Genomic DNA, 25,174 nt, shown 5'->3' with positions numbered 1-25,174 from the left:
TAGCTAATGAGTTGTCAGTGTGCAGATTGTTTTGATGCACATATTGAATGAACTAAAAAAAATTAAACGGCAGCTTGAACTGCAGCTTTAAATGGAAATGTAGACCCCAATGAGTCAAAACAGTGCAATGACTGAGACGAGCTGAGGCAGGAGTTAGCGTAAGTGCTTTTTCTATGTCACTGTACTGTAAATTGATTATGTATAGCAAGGCCATTGGAGTATAGATTTCATCCCAATATGTTTCCAAGGACCCCTAAGAACTAGCTCCGTGTTGGACTTCTTCCCCCGAACTTTTGTCTCCACATTCTTCTTTTCCTGATTCTCCATGTGTCTAGCCTTCCTCTGTTATTTTATTCTCTATAAGCAAAGTTTACCGGAACCTTGCATCACACACACACACACACACACACACACACACACACACACACACACACACACACACACACACACACACACACACACACACACACACACACACACACACACACACACACACACGCCTGCAACAGACCACCAATATCATGTGCTAAAATCAGTTAATCAAGTGTAAATAGTCTACACTACTGACGGTGCTGGGGATAATTAATATGTGTTAACGAGAAGAAAGAAGTATCCCAACTATAGCACTCTAGCATACAAAAGTATCAAATTTATTAAATACATTACACAAAACAAATAACAATTAAAAATGTCCAGAGAGTCCCCGAAGCAAAATGTTAAGCTGAGGAGCCTCACTCATAAATGAATATAAACCCCTGTTAAATAGTATGGGTAAGCTATATACTGACACAAAATGCATTAATATATATGAGTATGTTAGCAAACCCTTGAGTGTGGAGACATGTAGTCAGCCTCCTATCACTCTGACCGGCCGGTCAAATATCATAGAGGTTCAGACAGACCTAACTATAAGGAATATACATACAAATCTAAGTCAGCTTGTGACAAACATTGAAAATGTGCACAGATTGATACAAACAAAGGCAATGAGTACTTGTCCAAAAAGCTAAACAATGAAAAGGCAATGGAATGTCCTCTAATGAGAAAACCTAAGATACTTAGCACAAGTCCAATAGTAGTCTCCTTTATCAGAGATCAGCTGGTAATGAGGATACAGCGTCCACACTGCTTGAGCTCCGTCGTAACCAGGAGCGCCACCAATATCTACATAGCGGGGTAGAATGGTAGGATCAGGGACACCGCGCACACACAGAGAGACAAGCTCCGACATGCACGTTTCGCCACCTGTTTCGTCTGGATGAAGCAGGTGGTGAAACGTGCGTCGGGGCTTTATTTATATATATATGTTTACAATTAGATTTTGTTGCATATGTTAAATAAAGAACAAGTAGCACCTATTATGCATATAGTGTATCAGATTTAAATGGGACAGCTGATGGTAAGCTCTTCGGGGCATGGACTCTTTTCCTAATGTCTACTTGTATGTCTGAAGTGCTTATTCCTATAATACCACATGTGTTACGGCTGTGAAGTGCTATGTACATGGCTGGCGCTATATAAATAAAGCTATTAATACATGATAAACATCCAGAATCTACTGTATGAAACTCCAGTTAACCTGCTATAATTCATAGTGAGACGAGGTGAGATGTATGCAAATAAAATGTACGTATGCAAAAAAATTCAACTAATGTGTACAACTAAAATATGCATACCTAATACTTATTTAAACATACAGTATCTTGCCACACGTTTAATAGGTTAAATAATCTCAGTGGTATATAGGGAGAGAGGAACATTGAATTTAAAGAGGCAACTTAAAAATAAGCAGCTTAAAATGTTGTTTAAAACCCCCCTTTTTGTTTTAATATATTCAGCATTTGATTACCTTTATTGAAAACTACCTAACCTGATGATCGATTGGTTCTCCCGTGATCGATCAGCAATATCCTGTTTTCCAGGGTTCACTAAATGGCTGCCTCTCAGTTTCAAATCAATCCTTCAGTCAGTGTAACACAGCAGCTGCAATGTATTCTTATATTACTAAGGTAACATTATCAGTTAACCGCTCAAACTGCTGGGAATATTGACAACAAATGATCACAAACAGGAAATTGTTGCAAAGTATATTAAAAATGGCATTAATCATTGCATTTTAAAATAAAAAAAGGTATCGTCTAATAATCATAACTGGTTTATTTTAAAAATGGAGCCTCTCTCTCTTCCAAACCCCCAACCGCATCAACCAGAAGACTACACGCAAAGCTGCATGCAGTGAGATTTTGTTTGTAGCGATTATTAAAATCTATTTATTTGCAGAACTAGTTAGTACCAGTTGGTAAGTTTAAAAAAAAAAAAAAAAATGTGTTTCCACTTTTATTTTTGTATTTTTTTTTTAAAGCCGGAACATGCTTGAAAAGGAGATGTGATGTTCATTTAAAATAAATATGTACTTTTAACCTTCTCCATGAAGGAGATCCGGCAACACAGACAGGGTGGGTAAAAGGTTGTCAAGCTGATCACATTGGCAGAAAACATGCTACGCTTTCAGGACAATTAATGAACAAATGAAACTGTTTTTCATTTAAGTAGGACTCATGTATTGCACAATGAGCTCATTCATATGTGTTCAAAATGGTCTGAAAAGCTGGCCTGTTTATAACCCGTGAGGATTGCAGTTGGCACTCATGTTTGAAAGTGTCACCCTTAATATAGTGAAAAAGAGACCAGATCCTACAGTTGAAGATTTACTGTACTCACTACACCCCAGCAGCACAGACTGAAAGTCTGTACTATATAAACTGTGCAAGGTCTGAGAACAAATACACTTATTGTCAGATTTCGTCTGGAGTTGCGCAAGTTCCTTCCTAAGCTATACACAAAGTAACATTCATAGAACATGCCTTTCTATGCGCAGGGCAGGGTGCTGCGTGTGTGTGGTCACAGATATGAAAGCGAAGAGTGCATTACAACAGGGGCAACTCCAGTCCTCAAGACCACCCAAGAGGTCTGGTTTTAAGGATATCCCAGCTTCAAAGGTGGCTCAGTCGAAGTTGGAGCCAGCTGAACCGAAGCAGGGATATCCTTAAAGGAGAATATCCTACATGTATTTTTTTTTTTTTAATCAGTTCTGTAGGATTAGATAATACTATTGTATTTTTTTTTTTTTTTTTTTAAATTCAACAATGTCATTTTTTTTATGAGTTTCAATATACGAGTTTGAGTTTTATATAGTGATTTACCCGGCGCTTTTTCAGCTACCCTGAAATTACCTGGACCCGGCAGCAGGGGGCTGGAACGGTGCTGGGTAATTTCTGAGCAGCTGAAGACTTGAACACTGAGCTGCAGCTGGCGGCAGAGGGTGAGGAGGACTGCGGCGACATGGTGGGAGCAGCAGCAGACGTCCTGGTGGCGGTGGCAGCAGAAGGTGTCCTTGTTCAGCCGGTGGGAGCCGGGGAACCATGTGACCAGAGCAGGATCGTTCTTATTGGACAGCTGTGTGCTGTGTTCCGCTGCTCCCACCAGCTCAATAAGGACGTCTTCTGCTGCCACCACCACCGGGACATCTGCCGCTGCTCCCACATATGTCCTCCTGACCCTCTGCAGCTGTCTTCCCCACCCTCCACCACCCGCTGCAGGTAAGTGTATGCTACAAGGCCGGGTACCAGGTACCCGGCCTGGTAAAATAGCTAATTTTCCCCGTGTACCCGGTACCCACTACCCTGTACATTTTAGGACTCGGTACAACACTAATGCTGAGCAACCTTTGATTTCCATAGCAAGTTTTAGCCCACCTCCCCAGCAGTGCTTGTGATAATTTGCCAATATTCCCAGTAGTTTGAACTGCAAACTGGAACAATAGATAATGTTACCTTAGTAATAAAAGGATACATTGTAGCTGCTGAGTTACACTGACTGAAGGATTGATTTGAAACTCAAAGGTGGCCATTTAATGAACTCTGGGAAGCAGGATTTTGCTGGGAAAGCTAATCGATCAAAGGAGAACTAATCGATTGGCAGCTTAGGCAATTAGTTTTCAATAAAGGTAATCAAAGGCTGCATATATTAAAACTATTTTTTAAGCTGCTTGGATTACCTCTTTAAACCCTGTCCTGTTGGGGGGTAGAGGGGGTGGTGGTTTGGAGGACTGGAGTTGAGCACCCCTGTATAACAATACAATACACCCATGTCACATGTTATAGTGTGTTCCTTCTCTTGTCCTTTAGCACCGCAATGGGCTATTTTTGTTGAGTGCTGAGGTTTGAATGATAGGCAAAGTTTTTTGAAAGGGGGGGAATAAGAATGGAAACGGCAGGAGCAAAGTATGCGATTGAAAGAACTGGAGGAGTGTATAAGCACAGGCAGATCTGCTACAATGCAAACTTTTTATTATTATTATAGAATATGATTGATTCTTAGTTTCAAATGCAAATGGGCTGAGCTTCTATACACATTCAATTCAAAAGATTTAATACAGCAGCTCACAGCAGCGGAGGCACATAAAAACAAAGCCTTTGTGTTGACACGTGGGAAAACCTTCCACACTGCAGTAAGATACTTTAATTCCGCATACAACCAAATATAAATCACCATTTATTCCAAATGCATTTTATACATCATTTGTGTTGTGCTTAATCTGCATGATTGTATTGCAGTCTTTACATTAATATGCATCCGTATTGTTCTGTCCCATCCTCTTTTCTGTTATACGTTTATTTATGTTTATCTGTAGCATTTATCAGCTGGCATGGGAAGACATTGTAAGCAACTAAAGCCACAATGCAGTATATAATCTGTGAGCTGGGGATTCCGGGCACTTTTGCTGGAGCATCTGTTCCCCTTTTATTTGGGAGGAACTTAGATTGAGATAGAAAAATAATTAAAATGAGAAAATAAATTATTTCTTTTTTTCTATGACAGCCTAGTTCTATTGTGGGCTATTCTCGAGCCCGAGCTAATATTGTCTGCTTCACAAATATCAGTTTTATACACAACATTCATTTATTTGTAATGGTTTCTTGCCAATGCACAGCAGTTGTTGGGAGTTATTGGTTCTTGTAAAAGCTGACATTATAACAATAAATATGGAAACAAGTCCATTCTTGTCTGATCAATACCAATTTGTGGCATGGATTTGGACAATTAGTGTGGTGACGTTTATATTATATAAGAATGTCACAGCTTAATAGCCAATACAAGAGAACTAGAGATAGGTAAATAAGGCTGTACTTGTCCATTGCTCAGCGAGGGCCCAGATGTTCAGTAGATGATGTACAGTTTTGCTGAACTCACTGAGACATTCAAAAGGCCAGGAACGTTGTAAGTGTTGGAGGACTATGGTGTTGTCAACTGTATGGATCTGTAGTATCTGAAGACTTGTCTTGGCTCCTATTGCTCTTAATTTATAGACCTAAGCTCAGACACAAAACTATTCTAATTATGGGAAGGGATACAGGAGCCAACCAATTAAGAATCAACTCCGGTGGTCTCTAATGCTCAAAATATTGTCACATGTCCTTTGTTTCCATTGAATTTCGCAAGCCGATAATGTGCTGAAGTGTCAGTGCCTATTCTAAATACTACTGCAAATGTATTGTCTGTTTACACTTATATGTATGTTTTGGATTTTATGTTTCACATGATGCTGCCAATGAAAATATGTGAATTGCTGAATTTTGCTTAATCTTTTTACTTATCTGGTAGCTGATGCTGACTTTAGCCCCGAGATAACATTAAACTAATGGTTTCTTGTATTGTTTAACACCCTTTTTTAAGGAACGTTATTAGGGGAATGCATTCACCATGGTTTTGAAGGTGACAATTACAAATACTGTAGCTCTGTAAACTAGTCATGGTCATCCTTTACAGCAGAGGTCCCCAACTCTAGTACTCAAGGACCACTAACAGTGCAGGTTTTACGGATACCCCTGCTAGAGCACAGGTGGTTCAGTCAAAATGATTGGGCCACCTGTGCTAATGAGGGGCTATCCTTAAATCCTGCGCTGTTAGCGCTCCTTGAGGACTAGTGTTGGGGACCTCTGCTTTACAGGGCGTCACCGCCAACAAATAATCTACAATTACAAAAACTGAAATTTGTACGCGTCGGGGACTATTTAAAAATAGTAGAAGTCGAATTTGCATTTGATATTTTATTTATTTAACATGGCAAAAAATGAGCTCCGAACTATCTCACGACACTTCCTATATATCGTGAGCCTCACAATATCTAAACCATGATCAAGTGCAGTCCCTACTGATCACAGAATACGGAGACAATGTATGTTAAATGCGTGACTATTTGCTAGCATTTTTAAGCCATTGTTTATGTCACTGGAAATCTGCAGATGACCAAAGTATGTTGTTTCTGTTTCACAGGAGACATTGCCTCGCTCATATCAGGGGAGGGGGGAGGAGGGGTATATGGAATGCTCTAGGCGTGTAAAGTGTTATACACACCCACTGTGAGAGAAGAATAACATTGAAAGCAGGTCATTATTATATCTATTTCATTTACAAATTCTCACTTGCTGCTTGTCTTCTGCAGAGCTCCATTGGTTTTCTTTTCAGTGGCAAATGTTGTTTGCTATAACGGTAGAGTTGAGTTATACGTAATTGAATGCATTAATTTAAAAAACAAAAGCACTTTTTATACAGCCTTAGCTTGATGTTTTGTTTTGACACCACAAATTGAAGAATCACGCTCAACACGTGAGTGCCACTGGTATCCGAACACTTGCCTTGGAAAATCTGGGGCTTTCTCCCAGTAATGCTGCAACATTTCTGTGACATTTCTGCAGACAGACTAATGGCCTATCGGATTAACACAGCAGGGGTCCCTGACAGTCCCATTCAAACTGACCAGGGATCCCTGCTGTGTTAATCCGATGGGCCATTAGTCTTTGTTCAGAAATGTCAGAGAAATGTTGCAGCATTACTGGGAGATTGACCCAGATTTTTCTAAGCAGTGTTAGAATACTCGTAGCTGCATCTGTATGTGGCACAAATAGCACTTTGCAGAAACAGTGTGCAGGCATTTCTATCTTGATACTTGTATTGATTAGCGGGTTCCATATGAAAACCGTCTCAGAATCTTCACACTGCCAATAATCACACAGCACTGGATTAGTCTAACACCTATTGTGCTTACATGTTTGAAAGTGATTGGAACTGTAGTGATTGGTAATGCAGTGAAAACTGTAGAGGAAAAGAAATCAAGCTACAATTGACCTGCATTTATTTACACGGTATGTTGTGATCACTGTTATGTCGTTTTTATATTTACTGTAGATTAATTATGTTTTTCTTTTACTCCATCTATCAAAGGTTGTAGTGAATGCCTTGATTGGGGCTATACCATCCATCATGAATGTTTTGCTGGTCTGTCTGATTTTCTGGCTCATTTTTAGCATCATGGGAGTGAATTTATTTGCCGGAAAGTTTGGAAAATGTATTAACACCACAAGCAAAGAAGAAATGTCCTATTTAGTTGTTGACAACAAAAGTCAATGTTTGACATGGGATGATGCAGAAGCCTACTGGACAAAAGTTAAAGTCAACTTTGATAATGTTGGAGCAGGATATTTGGCTCTACTTCAAGTGGTAAGTTGTAATTATGTTCTCTTTGTGTAGGTTGATTGTTATAATTGAGAATAATAACAGATGTAGCAAAGATAGCGTAGTGTCTTAAGTCCCTTACATTTTAGAGAAGTGGGCTGCATCAGTAGGTTCTGTCCAAAGTTAGTCTAAATGAATGCATGTAGTATATTCTCACTGCATACCCTGTTTTAATCCCTGGACCATGGGACCTGGACCATCCATTACCGTTCCTGCTAATAAACTGATCTCTGAAACATCTGCATTTTTTTCATTCCTCGAAGAAAAAAGTAATGTATAAAGTGATTACAAAAAAGGTTGTTCCTCGGGGGCCCATCATCTTTCTTGGTGTTGGAAAAAAAACAGGTCTTTTCAGAAATCGCCCCTTTTTCTCCCTTTCCATAAAACCATTCCACTGCTATTTGCTAATCTTATAACACTTCGGCTAGGGAAAGCCAGGAATACCAACTGTACAATCATCCAATACGTAATGTTATGAATGAATAATCAAATCACGCTCATTACATTATAAAATGGTCATGTTACTGGATATTTTATTTCCTGGTTAATCTCATTAAGAAATCTTTTCAATTATTAGTGATTAAAACCCGTCTAAAAAAAGAGTTTCCTGCCTTTCCCTTTTATTATATGCAATCAATGTCTTTATTTTTAACAAACCCACATCAAACTTTTTTTTCCTAAATCAGGGGTGGGCAACTCCACCAAGAGGTCAGGTTTTCAGGGTATCCCTGCTTCAGCACAGGTTGTGCAGCCTTCGACTGAGCCACTGATTTGAGCCACCTGGGCAGAATCAGGGTTATCCTGAAAACCTGACCTGTTGGTGGCCCTTGCGGACTGCAGTTGCCCACCCCCTGCCCTAAATGGTGGAAAATATGAAATAATAGAAGAACTTAAAGATGTACATAAAGAAAAACTACAAGGACTTTATAATGGTTTGCTCAGTAGGATAGAATAGGAATAGGAATAATGATGACGAGTCCAGCAACACAAACATTATAAAGGCAACCCAAGCCATTTTTATTTCTTCATTTTTTAAAAATAAGGATTGAAGCTGGGGGTCTCCGGAGCTGAACCCCGTTAATTTCAGCTCCGGGGACTGCCTACTTGCGGAGATACGTACCTCTGTATTGAGTGCCGGTAGCCACTGCGGGGTTTACTGCATTATATTTCTACTTTTCATAGCCCCCGGGGCCTGCCGGCCAATAGGAAGCTGTGAGGTCATCCGGTGCGGCTTCCTATTGGCCCATGTGACGGCAGAGCTTTAAATTGCAGAAACCTGCAGGGATACCGGCACCCCCTCCGGAGGTGAGTATCTCCGGAAGCAGGGTGTCCTGAGAGCTGAAATGAATGCGGTTCAGCTCCGGAGACCCCCCTGCTTCAAACTTGTATTAAAAAATGGGACCGTCTCGGATTGCGCCTTTTAACTACTACTACTGCTGCCCGCGCGCCTCACGTCCTGGCGGCGCGTGCAGATAAAAGCTGCGGTCTGTAGGGACATGTGGGAGATGCAGCGTCACCATAAGCCAAGATGGGGGCTGGGCACAGCCATGGCGGGGCATATCTGCCATTGGCTGCTGCAGAGCATGCAACCACGTTGCGGCACGGGAAGACAAAGTGATTGTCCTCCCTGCCAGCGTACGCATCACAGCGCTTTGCGTGCCCACACACACACACGGCCACTGGGCCCTGCCCCTTAGTGGGCTGTGGTGCGTGGCACACACGCTGCAGCACGCGCAGCACCGGCCACAGGGGACCTGCCCTTAGGGAGAAGGAGAGGCTCAGCGAGTAAAGACCCAATTCCCAGTGTCCGCTCCTTGTGACCTTGGGCGAGCCACTTTATCTCCCTGTGCCTCAGGCACCAAAATCATAGATTGTAAGCTCCCCTGGGCAGGGTGTCTGTAACAATCCTGTGTGCTGCGTACCGTGCGCTATACTGCAGGGCCGCGCAAACGGTTTTTGCTGCGCCCCCTCTGCCTGTTCTGCTCCGGTGGTGCACCCCCCCCTTACCTTGCATGGCATCAAATGACGCTGCGGGGTCATGTGACGTCACGTGACCCGCAACGCCATTTGATGCGTGTGACATCACGTCACATGACCACGCCGCGTCATTTGACGCCGCGTTGCCATGGACACGAGTACTGACGCCGGCAGAGTGATGGCAAGTTTAGAGTTGCAGGAGCCTCAGGCGATCCCCTGGCATTTAATTTAAATGCCTTGGGGAAAGAGCGTGGGGCCCCTGCAACGCCATACCCCTCCCCCCCCCCCGAAAAATCTCGCGCCCCACTTTGCGCACCGCTGCTATACTGTAATTGTGACACGCTTTGATTCCCATCAGTATATGAAATAGTTATTGTTATTAATTTATTATTATACAGTCAGTACTCAGTGTTCTTGCACTTTCTGTGGCTACTGTTGGTTTTCAGGGCTTAATTTGGCAAAGCTGACAAACATATCTTAAATGATGAAACCTGTTTATTGCTACTTAACGCTATTAACGCCTGTGTTACATGATCACGCTCACCTTTACTTTATCCCGAATCCATCATGTGTTATTTTGGCGGACTGACGGACAGTACAAGAGTACAAAGGTTGTAATGCAGCCTCCGCTGCTTCTACTCAGTATCACTGTCTGCTCACCGAGCCACTCCTTCAGCTCAGGCTTGCTCTACATCTTGAAGAAAGATGTCACATTATCTTCAAACTAGCATGACACAGAATATCACACTTTTGTCTTAAATGTCACATTTTCTTGAAAGAATTGCGAAAGTTTACATTGCTCGGGATGTTACCGCGTTTCGCCACAATTGAGCGAAAATGCCAGTATGTATAGGGCTAGGTGACTTTGCTCATTGACTTTTAATACTGGATTACGAACTTCAGCCCACATTTATTACATCTAAAACTGTGGGGATTAGATGTAGAAAACCTGTAAACAAATCATACTCGCAAAATATTTGTATTTTTTTAATTCTACCTTTGTTTCTTTTTGGAAATGGACACCGTGACATTGTCACAAAATTTAATTCCCTCGTTCAATCCCATTTGAAACTGTAGGTGGAATTTCATTTAACATCCCAAGCACATATTTATTCACAGCGTTCAATCAGAAAAGTAGCTTGTTGGCACAAAAATAATCATTGGTGATTAGCACTGGAGCCTTGAAAAGGTAAAATAAAGATTGCAGGCGTTAAACGTGCAGATTCCAGTAGATTGTGAAGCAAGAAAGACATTTGCGGTGTCCCATCGAGTTTTTGTTGTTCTTGGCATCAAAGGGCTGTTTTCTATTTGTGGTGGTCAGCAAATTTCTGTCATTAAGTCTACTTGTGTACCAAACCACACATGCTGGGAGCAGAGAAAACGGCCCATTTGCAGGCTTGAAGAAAACAACTAGCATGTTTATGAGAATTCTAGAGCATTATAATGTTGTCTCTGAGAAATTATTGGAGCACCTTATGGAAAGCCCATTTTTATGGCCAATCTCAACCGTAGTTTCACAACCTTTTTTGGTCATGTCGACATCATTACGTGTCAGCTCCTTTGTAAGTCCCAGAAAAAGTGTGGAAGGGCCAAGAGCTGTAGTGTTAAAACATATTTACTATGCATTGCTGTTGTTCGCCAGAAGACACCAGGTGGTGGAAGACGCCCTACTGTACAGCCCATTTTTTTTCATGTCTGGGGCCTGGAAGACACACTACGGCTCTTTCATTTACATTTACACCTGACATTGGAAGACGCTATATGGCCACAAGATCTTGGGGAATAGGTCCATAACAGCGCTATTGTATAAGACAGATGGGATAGCACCCTTTTGTAAAGATGGATCTGAGTCTTCTGTCTGCTTTTTGTCCATTCAACCACTCAGAAGATACAGTATCAGTCATGTGGAAGTCAAGGGTTCTGGAATGTTTCCTTATTATGGTTAACGAGCATGTGGGTGACTTCCATACTTGCATAACTCTGCAGGAGTATGTATAGTTTATTTAAAAAAAAAAAAAAAAATGCTTGAACTAAAAAAAATAAACCTTAAGTTCATATACTGTATATTCTGGCAGTCATATAAACAATAATAATATTTGTATTGTACCTGTATAGCACTGACCGTCTCCACAACATAGAATGTTTTTAGACACCATGGGTCCCTGCCCAAAATGTTTTACACGCTTGTTTTTGGTACCTGTGGGTCAAGGAGATAAAGTGGCAGCATTCTTGTTGCTTCTTGAGTCCATGAAATCAACAAGACTACAGCAGTGGTGGCCTTCTCCAGTTCTCAAGAGCCACCAACAGGTCAGGTTTTGCAGGAAAACCCTGCTTCAGCACAGGTGACTGTTATTCTGACACATGAAGCAGGGATATCCTGAAAAACTTGACCTGTTGGTGGCCCTTGAGGACTGGAGTTGGACTACAGAAAAGAGATGACTAATAGTTTATGTTTTTTAATGGTTTAACCCTTTGAGCAGCAGAATGCCACCACCCCTTTGGTACATTGTGATCACGTCATCGCAGCATCACTGCAAGTTCCTGAGCCGGCCAGGTCACGTTCGGCGTCCCAGAGGAGCGCAGGAAGTGATCAACCCTAGAGAACGAGCAAATGGCCTATGATCTAGCTACTACGCCACGATACCCCCGGGAGTGCCGGACTCCATGATGTGGTAGCTACAGTCATGCGACACCCAAAGGGTTAAGATAGTGAAAGTAGGCAGGAACCAATTACAAAAGAAAAATGTCTGCTTGAAACACATGGCCTATTCTCAATATAGCTTTATACATTCCTGAAGTAGCTACTGTAAGTGGCCATGTAAGAAACCGCACTTATTTAATTAAGTACATTAAAAATAAGATGCATTAAAATAAACCGTATTAACATGTCATAAAAATAAATAAATATATATATATATATATATATATATATATATATATGTATATATATATATATATATATATATACTGGATGTGTAACGCACAATACAGTTATTTTATATATTTTTGGCTATGGATGAATCTGCCAAAGCAAAGCCTGCAATGGATTTTGAAATCACCCCGTGACTTCCCATTCAGTACTGGGTTTCGTCCATGTTGAACAGTAGCTGACATTGTAATTATAGTTAAAAAAGGAGTGCAGGCAGCACAAGTGATTTTATATATGTTTGGAGACGTTATTACGCCTGTTAACGCGATGCGTTAACTCTGACACATTATTTAACAATAATGCTATTGAAAAACAATGGTTAAGGCGATGACGGACGTGACAGGTTCTTTTCCACATGAACTCACATTGACCGGTATAATAAAGTCTGCTACGTCTGCAGTTAAATTACGGAGCAGTAAGTACATACAGTAGGACGGTGGCGAATGTTTTTTGAAGCATTTTTCCAAGTTGCCTTTTGGTGAGCGTGGGAGTTAATGACCGTTGAACTGTTTTCGTATATTTTGTGCGAATGGGAGGCAAAGTGACTGTTGAACTTTCTGACGTGATAGATTTCAGTTGTTTGATTGTGGTATAGTATTCTGATTATCTTTTTCAGATACTTTTGAATACTGAGTTTTCTGCTTCATACTCATTGTATCTGTCCGAACGTTATTGATGAACCCGCTGTACTACAGATTAGGACACTGTAACATGGAAACTCCTATTTAAGACAATGGGACCTTTTGTGCAATAGTAACACCCATCGTCAGTTTAAAGGAGCAATATGAGTCAATGTTTTTGTATTAAAAAAAAATATATACAGTGTATATATATATATATTTATTTATTAGAGGTTTGAAGCAGGGGGTCTCCGGAGCTGAACTGTGTTAATTTCAGTTCCGGGGACCCCCTGCTTCCAGAGAGTCCAGGGGGGCGCAGGGATAAAAGATTGCGCGCCCCTGATCTATGTAATGTGCTATATATTTCACGAAACTATGAAAAAAAAAAATATGAGAAGCTTCAGAAAAACAATCTTAACCCTCCAAAAAACAATATTCTAAGAATTTATTAATTACCGGACCGCAACCCTACAATATAAACCCTCGGTGACGTCACCTACCTAAATATATACCCAAAATTACATATATACACAAACTTAAAATCAATTAGTGCAATAACAATAGAAAATTCTATATAACCAGCAATGAGAGAAGAAATGGTCTTTGTGAAGCAATGCGTGTCAAAATGGTATATTGTCCATAACATATGGCTATGTTATTGTATGAACGGGTTTTATGTTTGGGTATACTGTATATGTAGGTAGGTGACATCACCAAGAGTTTATATTGTAGGTTTGCGATCCGGTAATCAATACATTTTTTGTAATTATATAATTATAGGATTCATATTTATTTGTTGTTATTTAGTTTTTTTGGAGGTTTATTTAAGTGTTTTCCAAAGGTTTCTAAGCTTCCCCCCTCCCCCCTTCTTTTTCGTGAACATTTGAACACTTCAGACATACTGTATGTCGCTGCTCCCAAATGATAAAAATAGGATGAAAAAAACAGATGGTATAGCGGTCGGTCTCCTCCAAACAGCAGAAGTAGAGCCCCGCTTACAGAATTACTTCCAATAAAGCTATCTAATTTATTATCGGGAACAATACAGATACACGGATCTGTCAATTTGGGAGCAGCAAAATGAAAAAATGGGGAAAATCTGTCGGGACGAGGGGGGGGGGGGGGGGGGGAGGAGAAGACTGTATGTGCAGCCAGCACAAGGAAACTATACAAATAGGAAAAGATACCCCAACAGAGGGTATAGCAGTCTTCCCCAAACAGCATAAGTACAGCCCTGCTTACAGAATTGCTTATTGAACCTGAAACACCGCTGCTGTTTCTGTATTGTTCCTGATAATACATTGGATACCTTGGTTTGGTCCAAATTGCACCATTGTGTATAGATATCTCCCTTTGATTGTTGAATTTCTTTAGTATGTAGCAGACATTATTGCACCCGTTATCACATTATAACGTGTTCCCACGACCCGTGTGCTACAACAGTGCGCTATTTGCGATAACAGGTTCAATAACACCTGCTTCATCTGCACATACTGTACATTGCACCGGAAGAAAAGGTCACTGTTTCATCTCCTTTGATGCCTCTGATAAAAAAAATTTTAAAAAAGAAATTACAGCATTTTCCATTAAATAGGCCATAAGTTATCTTCTAGTGCTGGAAGTTATCTTATGAAATAGCCTTGCTTAAATATGAACCACTATGTCAAAGGAGTGTTATGGGTCCTCCTCAAATGTTTAACAAGGCCTTTATAAACCTTTGCATACCTACACCTCTCTTCATGCTACAGAAACTGCTCAAGAAGTCACACGTATTAGCCAATCCATAATATACTGTATGTGTAAAAAGTAATCCAAGGGTTGCCCACAGGGCCGCAATTCGAAATCTTGGGGCCTAGGAAAAATGTAAGGAGCAGCTCACCCTCCCCCCGCCCCCATTGGCCCAACCAACATGTTAAAAAAGCCTTCTTGATTTCTATGCAGCAACCTTTACTTAGGTCTATATAGGGGAGACCTTGGCTGCGTCTAGGATATGGTAACTCAAGCTGCTGCTTGGGGGTTGCTGAGTTGGGGTGAGGTCCTGTGGAGTAGGTTGGGGTGCAGGAGGTCAGTTGGGGGTCTTTGTAGTCAGTGGGGACCTCCAGAGTTGGATCTGGGAAGTCAGTTGGGGCCTCGGAATGTTAATCGTGAACCTGGAGAGTGAGTGGGGCCCCTTACGGACCTGCTGAGTTGGCTATGGAGGCATGTCGAGTCAGTTGGACTGGAGACCTGCTGTGTTGGCTGTGGGGGCATGTTGAGTCAGTTGGGCTAGAGACCTACTGAGTTGTGACGGGGGATGGGGAGTCAGTTGGGGACCCAGGGAGAATGTCTGGAGCCTGCTGTGTGGGGGCGAACGTTTGGGGAGTCAGTCTAGGGAGGACCTGGGAGTCTGTTGAGTGGAGGGAGGGGAGCGGGAGAGGGCCCACCTTTTTGTCCAATGGACCTGGCTGAGGAAGGGCCCCAGACTGCTCAGACGATCCTGGGAGTTTCAACCTATGTCTTGTCAGGCCCAACTTCCGGGTTCGGCCAGGAGGTCCCCATCAGCTGCCGGACCCAGGACAGTTGTCCCAATGCTCCCTCCCTGATGGTGGCCCTGGGTGCATGTAATACTCTTCCAACTCTAAAGAGGTTTTCACAGTATACTTCCCTCATCAAGGCAAGATTCCTCATACATGGCATGTTCTAGGACAATTTTTGTCGGGAATTAAAATTCCGTATTACTGCCCATCAGAGGTGATCATAGACTTATCTAAAAATGATAGCGTGATCCAAGAGGTCAAAGTATGGAACATGATAGCCTATTTATTAGCAAAGACATAGAAGAGAAAATAAATTATTGTAATAAGAGGGCTACCGCTAGCTATATCTGAATGGATAATTTAGCTACAATATTAAGCAACTGCAATTATTATTGAGTAGACCTCTGCTACGTCACAGAATAGAATATACAAACTCACATTCATCTCTCATCGCTCAGTGGACAATTAACTTACAGCAGGGGTGCACAAACTGGGGGTGCAAGATTTTCCAAGGGGGGCATGGGCGGTTGCAGAGGCCCGGCGCTCTTCTCCAAGGCATTTAAATTATATAAAAACACAAGAAAATAGTGCAAAAACTTATCTGATGTATGCAGATTACTTACCTTTTTATTGATAAACCACATTTTTATGTACTTCACTATGTGCGTTTTTGCGCTGTTTTCTTGTGTTTTTGTTTCTTAGTGCAGAGGGTGTGAGCCACTCTATTGATACGGCTGCAGACGCTAAACCTATTCACCTATTACGGTTGTGTATTTATCACATTTCTATTAACTTTATGTTTTGGGTATATGGGTATGCACTCCATATTTAAGTCACTGACTGTGTCCTAATACAGCGAAGTTCTATTAGCAGCGCACTTATCACCTATTTAAATTAAACGCCAGGGGATCGCGTGAGGCCTTTGCAACTTCCCCTACCTTGTTTTTGGCGATGGGTCGCCATGGCAACACAGTGTCAAATGATGTCACGTGACCCTCACGGCGTCGGAGACAAGGTAAATAGAGAGGGGCGGGGGTGGGAGGAGAGCAGGCAGGGGGTTGCATATTGAAAATATTGCGCACCCCTGGCTTACAGTACCGCACTTAGCATACAGTACATTGCTTTAACGTATCTACAAGTGAGGGAATCTAAAGCATTCTTAACTAAGCCTAAAGCAGTATTCAAGTGACAGATATTGTCAAAGCTAAAGAAAAATGTGCGAGGGACTATTGGGGATAGTTTTAGTTATTTACTAGTTAGCTTTTCTTATCAGATTAATAGATTATATAGATATATATTCTTCTGATATTTATCCTTTGCTCTAATACTGTTATTCAAGTGTAACCATTTTTTGATAGAGAACAGACAATGTACATTTAATTACCGTTATTACAAAATCAAATACATCTTCTTTGTTGTATCAATAGTCCACTCACTGGTAAATGATGTAGGAATATACTGTACATGATGGTCTGATCATTTCACTGTTGTGTTTTCGCTCAATGCTACACATTTGCCAACATTGACATCGTTTTCTAGCAATGTATTATTTAGATAGACACAGAAACAGTGCTAATTATTGCAATATGTAATGTGCAGACATGATGGTGGTTTCTTGGATTTTTGTCAAAGCATTTTCAACGTTTTACTTCTTCATTGTTTTGTTTTTTTCCCTTGTGGACGGACACAGCTGTTTCTTCTTGAAAGAATAGGAGGCATTGTAAAACTTCTTCTGGAGGGAACTGACCACAGTTGTAAACTGAATGTTAAATGCTAATGTTAGGATCTTTTATTATTGGATTCACAGAGCTGTACCACATCATATGTCGACTATGCAAACATCTTATTCATTAATGCAGATGGAAACATACACACGTTTTAGTTAAAAAAACAAAATAATATATAAACCAGATAAAATAGATGTTGGATTGATTAAATGCAACTTTTTGTTCCCGCCAGGCAACGTTTAAAGGATGGATGGATATCATGTATGCAGCTGTGGACTCACGGGGCAAGGTCAGCATAATAAGTCTTTGTTCTTTGTTGTCCTTAGTTAAATATTTCAACACAAAAAAAAAAATTGCAATCGAAATCTGGCTCTGCTAGACTTAAAGGAACGAATCTTGTGTAGAACAAGCGGAAGTGCCCATGTCACACAGGAACATGTCCAAAATAGAGAGCTATCTGGTTGATCAAGCTTTCTATGCCTGTGACCGGTATACACTTTGGACTTGTAAAGACAGATAGGCAGTATGGAAGCTATGTATTAACCTTCAAAATCGGACACTAATGGCAATATTCATCCATGTTCAATTAAATGGCCAATACTAGCCCTCACACATAGGGCTATAACACAGTGGTTCCCAAACTTTTTCGGTTCAAGGCTCCCCAAGGCGATCAGGATTTTTCCGCGGCGCCCAAAGTAAAAACAAAGGTGTATATACATACCTAACAGTTGCAGTGCGCAGTTGGTGTCTCTCTCAGACACTCTCACACACTCTCACTCTCTCTCACACACTCTCACTCTTTCTCAGACCTCACTCTCTCTCAGACCTCTCTCTCTCTCAGACCTCACTCTCTCTCTCAGACCTCACTCTCTCTCAGACCTCACTCTCTCCCTCAGACCTCACTCTCTCCCTCAGACCTCACTCTCTCCCTCACTCACTCTCTCCCTCAGACCTCACTCTCTCCCTCAGACCTCACTCTCTCCCTCAGACCTCACTCTCTCTCTCCCTCACTCTCACTCTCTCTCTCCCTCACTCTCTCTCTCTCTCTCTGACCTCACTCTCTCTCTCTCTCTCTCTCTCTCTCTCAGACCTCTCTCTCTCTCTGACCTCACTCTCTCTCTCTCAGACCTCTCTCTCTCTCAGACCTCACTCTCTCCCTCAGATCTCACTCACTCTCTCCCTCAGACCTCACTCTCTCCCTCACACCTCACTCTCTCCCTCAGACCTCACTCTCTCTCCCTCACTCTCTCTCCCTCACTCTCTCTCTCTCTCTCTCTCTCTCTCTCTCTCTCTCTCTCTCTCGCTCTCTCAGACCACTCTCTTTCTCTCTCAGACCTCTCTCTCTCTCAGACCTCTCTCTCAGACCTCTCTCTCAGACCTCTCTGTCTCTCAGACCTCTCTCTCAGAACTCTCTCTCTCAGAGATCTCTCTCTCAGACCTCTCTCTCTCACAGACCTCTCTCTCTCTCACTCTCTCTCTCAGCCCTCTCTCTCTCTCTCTCAGACCTCTCTCTCTCTCTCTCTCTCTCTCTCAGACCTCTCTCTCTCTCTCTCTGACCTCTCTCTCTCTGACCTCTCTCTCTCTCTCTCTCTCAGACCTCTCTCTCTCTCAGACCTCTCTCGCTCTCTCTCTCTCTCTCTCAGACCTCTCTCTCTCAGACCTCTCTCTCTCTCTCAGACCTCTCTCTCTCTCTCAGACCTCTCTCTCTCAGACCTCTCTCTCAGACCTCTCTCTCTCTCTCTCTCTCTCTCAGACCTATCTCTCTCTCTCTCTCAGACCTCTCTCTCTCTCTCTCTCTCTCAGACCTCTCTCTCTCTCTCAGACCTCTCTCTCCCTCTCTCTCAGACCTCTCTCTCTCTCTCTCTCTCAAACCTCTCTCTCTTTCTCTCTCAGACCTCTCTATCTCTCTCTCAGACCTCTCTCTCTCAGACCTCTCTCTCTCAGACCTCTCTCTCAGACCTCTCTCTCTCTCTCTCTCTCTCAGACCTCTCTCTCTCTCAGACCCCTCTCTCTCTCTCAGACCTCTCTCTCAGACCTCTCTCTCTCTCTCTCAGACCTCTCTCTCAGACCTCTCTCTCTCAGACCTCTCTCTCTGACAGACACTCTTTCTCTCTCTGACAGACACTCTCTCTCTCAGACAGACACTCTCTCTCTCGCAGACAGACACACTCTCTCGCAGACAGATACACTCTCTCGCAGACAGACACACTCTCTCGCAGACAGACACACTCTCTCGCAGACAGACACACTCTCTCGCAGACAGACACACTCTCTCTCTCGCAGACAGACACACTCTCTCTCTCGCAGACAGACACTCTCTCTCTCGCAGACAGACACACACTCTCGCAGACAGACACACTCTCGCAGACAGACACTCTCTCTCTCTCTCGCAGACAGACACTCTCTCTCTCGCAGACAGACACTCTCTCTCTCGCACACAGACACTCTCTCTCTCGCAGACAGACACTCTCTCTCGCAGAAGACACTCTCTCTCTCTCTCGCAGACAGACACTCTCTCTGTCGCAGACAGACACTCTCTCTCTTTCGCAGACACACTCTCTCTCTCGCAGACAGACACTCTCTCTCTCTCGCAGACAGACACTCTCTCTCGCAGACAGACACTCTCTCGCAGACAGACACTCTCTCTCTCTCGCAGACAGACACTCTCTCTCTCTCTCTCGCAGACAGACACTCTCTCTCTCGCAGATAGACACTCTCTCTCTCGCAGACAGACACTCTCTCTCTCGCAGACAGACACTCTCTCTCTCGCAGACAGACACTCTCTCTCTCGCAGACAGACACTCTCTCTCTCACAGACAGACACTCTCTCTCGCAGACAGACACTCTCTCTCTTTCCCAGACACACTCTCTCTCTCGCAGACAGACACTCTCTCTCTCTCGCAGACAGACACCCTCTCATGCAGACAGACACCCTCTCTCGCAGACAGACACCCTCTCTCGCAGACAGAGGGGAGTGGAGGAGGGGGGAAGAAAGGCAGGAAATCCGTGCAGGCAGCTCCCTGCACACACACACACACACACACACACACACACACACACACACACACACACACACACACACACACACACACACACACAATACACACACACACACAAATAAATACACACACAAATAAATAAATACACACACACACACACACACAAATAAATAAATACACACACACACACACAAATAAATACACACACACACACACACACACAAATAAATATACACACACACACATACAAATAAATATACACACACATAAATATACACACACACACAAATAAATACACACACACACAAATAAATACACACACACACACACACAAATAAATACACACACACAAATAAATACACACACACGCACAGATAAATACACACACACACACACACAAATAAATACACACACACACAAATAAATACACACACACAAATAAATACACACATACAAATAAATACACACACACACACAAACACACACACACACAAACACACACACACACACAAAGATACACACATTGAAGAGCAGTGGAGAGCAGAGGCAGCGACGGATGTGAGGGGGAGGGGGGTTAGGGGGGAGGAGATCCGTGCAGGCAGCTCCCTGCACACAGTCACTGGGCAGGCAAATGTACAACTCTCCCCTCCCGCTCCCTTCTCCTATCACCCCCCTACCTTCTCCTATCACCCGGGGCAGAAGGGGACGGGACACCGCGCAGACAGAGGAGCAGGAGCAGGAAGGCAGACACACACACTCACCGTGTGCTCTGTACAAAGCCCCGCCCCCGGCTTCCTCTCTGCCTGCAGCCAATCCCCTGCGGCCCGGCCGGCATGAAGGAGTGATGGTGGGGAGTGATGATGGGAGGGATGGTGGGGAGGGATGATCGGAAGTATGGTGGGGAGGATAATTTATTACCATTAAGCAGGAAAAAAACAAACAATCACATCCACATAAGAAACTGACATTAAAAAAACCAACAGCAATACCAAGCAACAAATGCCCCCCAAATATTGCCATAATAATGTATTAATCTGTACCCTAAAGTGGTACAGATTAATATATTATCAGTCAATGTGCCTCCCCCAAAAAAATCAAAAAACACATCCAATGAAGAAACCTGTAAAAAGAGACATTTACAAACATTCAATATATTACTTACCATTAGAAGCGGTGGCCCTCCGACTCCCGGGGTAACAGGAAGCTCACGTACCTTGAAGGCCTCCAACAGCATCCGATGCCATCCGCCATGAAGATCCGGATCAGGTGCCCAAATCTTCTTTTTTCTTTCTTTAATCACCTTCTATCTTCATCTGCCACAATTTCTTGATCTTCTTTATCTTCTATCTTCATCTGTCAATCCAAAAAACCCCATGGTAAATCCCAACCGATGTTGTCTCGTCATCTTCTTGGGCTCAAATGAGGCGTCACGGCCTTAAATAGGGCTTGTGACGTCACATTTAGCCTCAAAATGGTTAACAGCCACCTGATTGGCTGTTACTTAAAGGGAATGATGCCAGCCAATCAGAATGGCTGTGCTTCATTTGCCTTTAAGATGACATGACGAAGCCGCGTCACATGGTATTTCAGCCAATCAGATCGTGGGAACCAATTCCACACTCTGATTGGCTGAAATACCATGTGACGCCGGCCATCTTGGATTTAGTGAAGTCATCTTGAAGGCAAATGAAGCACAGCCATTCTGATTGGCTGGCATCATTCCCTTTAAGTGACGTTATGTAAAAAAAAATGTTTTAAGTCGGAACATGGTTTTAACAGCCAATCAGGTGGCTGTTAACCATTTTGAGGCTAAATGTGACGTCACAAGTCCTATTTAAGGCTGTGACGCCTCATTTGAGCCCAAGAAGCCGACGAGACAACATTGGTTGGGATTTACCATGGGGTTTTTTGGATTGACAGATGAAGATATAAGATAAAGAAGCTCAAGAAATGGTGACAGATGAAGATAGAAGAAGGTGATTAAAGAAAGAAAAAAGAAGATTTGGGTACCTGATACGGATCTTCATGGCGGATGGCATTGGATGCTGTTGGAGGCCTTCAAGGTACGTGAGCTTCCTGTTTCCCTGGGAGTCGGTAAGTAATATATTGAATGTTTGTAAATGTCTTTTTTAACAGGTTTTTTCATTGGATGTGTTTTTTTATTTTTTGGGGGAGGCACATTAACTGATAATATATTAATTTGTACCACTTTAGGGTACAGATTAATACATTATTATGACAATATTTGGGGGGCATTTCTGGTTTGGTATTGCTGTTGGTTTTTTTAATTTCATTTTCTTATGTGGATGTCATTGTTTGTTTTTTTCCTGCTTACTGGTAATACAATGTTTGCGATTGGTGTTCGTTTGTAGTTAATGTTGTATTATGTTAGCTAATGCGTTTTATGGTTATTTCAGAGATTGTTTGAATTTATTTCTTTGTATTTTAATATTTAAATTCATTAATGTTGTAGTAATTAATTGGTTTGATTGGTTAGTGTTACTATTCATTTTGAGTTTGTTCAGTAATTAATTGGTTTGATTGGTTAATGGTTTAATTAATTCATTGTTGATGTTGTTATTGCTTGTATTCATTGGATTAGCTGGCTACTGTTTTTATTTAGTGAAGTGTGTTTTTTGGAGTTATGTTTTATTATTGTGTATCTGGTGCATTAATGTATTGTAATTAGGGTGCCCATTGAGTGCTATAGAGGTTTATCATGCCCATATTATTATTATATGGGTATGATGTACCACTATACTATTCAATGGGTACAGGGTGGGTATAGTCAGTCCGGGGTGGGTGCTTAGGCCTCACGGGTTTGTATGGGGGCAGGGTGGGTTAACGGTTAGTAGCGGTTAGTAACCGCTAAGGTGATTAAGGGGTTAGGGGCATTAGAATGTCTTTATTATGTATTTATGCAACGGAGGACAGAGGGAGGACAGAGGGACCTGCTGTTGTGGTAAGAATAACTGTATTTATTTACTTTATTTATGTATGCTAATGCTGTGTTTAATAATGGGCAAATAATCTATTATCCATATCTGGATAATAGTAATTTTGCACATTATTGTACTGTATGTGTTAGGACGGGGGGATAGGGGGGTTGTGTATTGATGTTTGTTAAATCTTTTTTTAATATACATGTGTTTCATAGTCTAGATGTGCAGGCGGTCTCCGGAGCTGAACCGCATTGGTTTCAGGTCCGAGGACCCCCTACTTCAGGAGATTGGGGTGCCGGTATCCCCTGCACTTTCAAGCGTCCGCGTCACGTGACCGGGACATTGAAATTCTGCAGGGGATACCGGCACCCCATAACGGGGCCTGTATCTCCTGAAGTAGGGGGTCCTCAGACCTGAAACCAATGCTGTTCAGCTCCGGAGACCCCCTGCTCATGTACACTATTATTAAAATGTTTTTAATTTAGTGTACGATCGCCTGTAACAGCCTTGCATGGAGATACAGAATCTCCATGCAAATGTTACATGCGGCTTTTTTTTCTCTCAGCTAGCGTACGTGAAGTTTAAGAACGCTAGCAGGGGGAAAAAAAGCAACCCGTACGCTGTGGGTGTTTTGAGCACGTACGTTAAAAAATGGGCTCAAGGCCTTAGTGAATCGCGTCCCCGGCCTCACTTTTTAACGGGCGTGCTTTTTTGGAACATCAGAACGCAAACCCATTGAGCTTAGTGCAAAGCCCCGTCTGTGCGTTAAGTCCATAAACGTCTCTCCATACACATAGCTTTGAAAAAGCACAAGCTAAGAAGCGGAATCCAGAATTGTGATGTGACTTATCGTATTTCTTTTTTTAGTAAATCAAGCTGATCTTTGCTGAATTGTGTACATTAAGTAGCACTACGTCTGTATCTCTCGAGCATTTATTCTGCCTCAGAAATACCATGCAGTTTTGGATTGATGCGCAAACTTCTATAACTTTACCAAAGAAAGGCTCTCCCTGGTCATCCCAGTTCAAGTCATAATAAATAAATGACTCCCAACACTGACAGGACCAAGATATGCCTTGTGGCATCCACTGTATGAAATTATTTCTGCTGCTCTTTCTGCTTTTCATTCAGACATGGTGGTCCCCATTAATTAAGTGTCGTTGGCTCACACATGTTGTTACCATTAACCAGATTTATTTTCCAGATGATAAATAATAACCTGCAGAAAGCATTGAATTGAAAGAGGAGATAAATTACATGAACAAATTAAAGTTGAAGAGGATACAGTGCATGGCTCATATTTAGGGGTTTACCATTGTTTAAAACAGTGATTTTCAATCTTTGGTTAAGGAACCCTAGAATTAGATTGTGAAATTCTGGGGAACCCCAGCCCTCTCTCCCCCCATCCATCTCTCTCCCCTGTTCATCCCCCCTCTGTTCCCCCTTACACTCCCTCCCTCTTCCCCCCTTGCCCTCTCTACCTCCCCCTCATTACGCTCCCTCCTCCCACATTATGCTTTCTCCCTCCCCAATTGCTCTCCCCCTTACACTCTCTCCATCCCCCTCCCCTTACACTCTCTCCCCCTTTATGCTCTCTTTTCATCGCGGTCTACCTCTCTTCCTCCTTACACTCATCTCTTCTCCCCTCACTCTCCCCCTCCTTCTCCCTCTTTCCCCCTTACACTCTCTCTCATCTCTGTTCTCCCCTCAGTGTCCCCCTCTCTGTTCTCCCCTTACACTCTCCTTCCTCTCTTTTGCACCCTTACACTATCCCCCATCTCTTGCCTCACACTCTCCCCCTCTCTCCTCTCCCCTTACACTCTCTTCTCCTCTCTTGCCCCCATACACTCTTACCCCCCTTGCCCCCTTACATTCAATGCCCCCCTTTC

At 42.6% G+C, this 25,174-nt stretch overlaps 1 protein-coding gene across 5 annotated transcripts in view; it reads left to right on the top strand.

The window, feature by feature from the left end:
• Positions 1-25,174, top strand: part of LOC142487879 (sodium channel protein type 5 subunit alpha-like) — a 379,502-nt gene that overhangs the window by 334,920 nt on the left and 19,408 nt on the right. For all 5 annotated transcript variants that reach the window (XM_075587912.1, XM_075587913.1, XM_075587911.1 and 2 more), the window contains 2 exons: positions 7,285-7,560; positions 17,577-17,633. In XM_075587912.1, the coding sequence (XP_075444027.1) occupies positions 7,285-7,560; positions 17,577-17,633 (333 nt within the window). The remainder of the gene's footprint in view (positions 1-7,284; positions 7,561-17,576; positions 17,634-25,174) is intronic.

This window comes from Ascaphus truei, chromosome 2, assembly GCF_040206685.1.
Source record: "Ascaphus truei isolate aAscTru1 chromosome 2, aAscTru1.hap1, whole genome shotgun sequence".
NCBI lineage: Eukaryota > Metazoa > Chordata > Amphibia > Anura > Ascaphidae > Ascaphus > Ascaphus truei.
The sequence above is the reverse complement of the archived record's forward strand: the minus strand, read 5'-3'. Positions and strand labels throughout refer to the sequence as shown.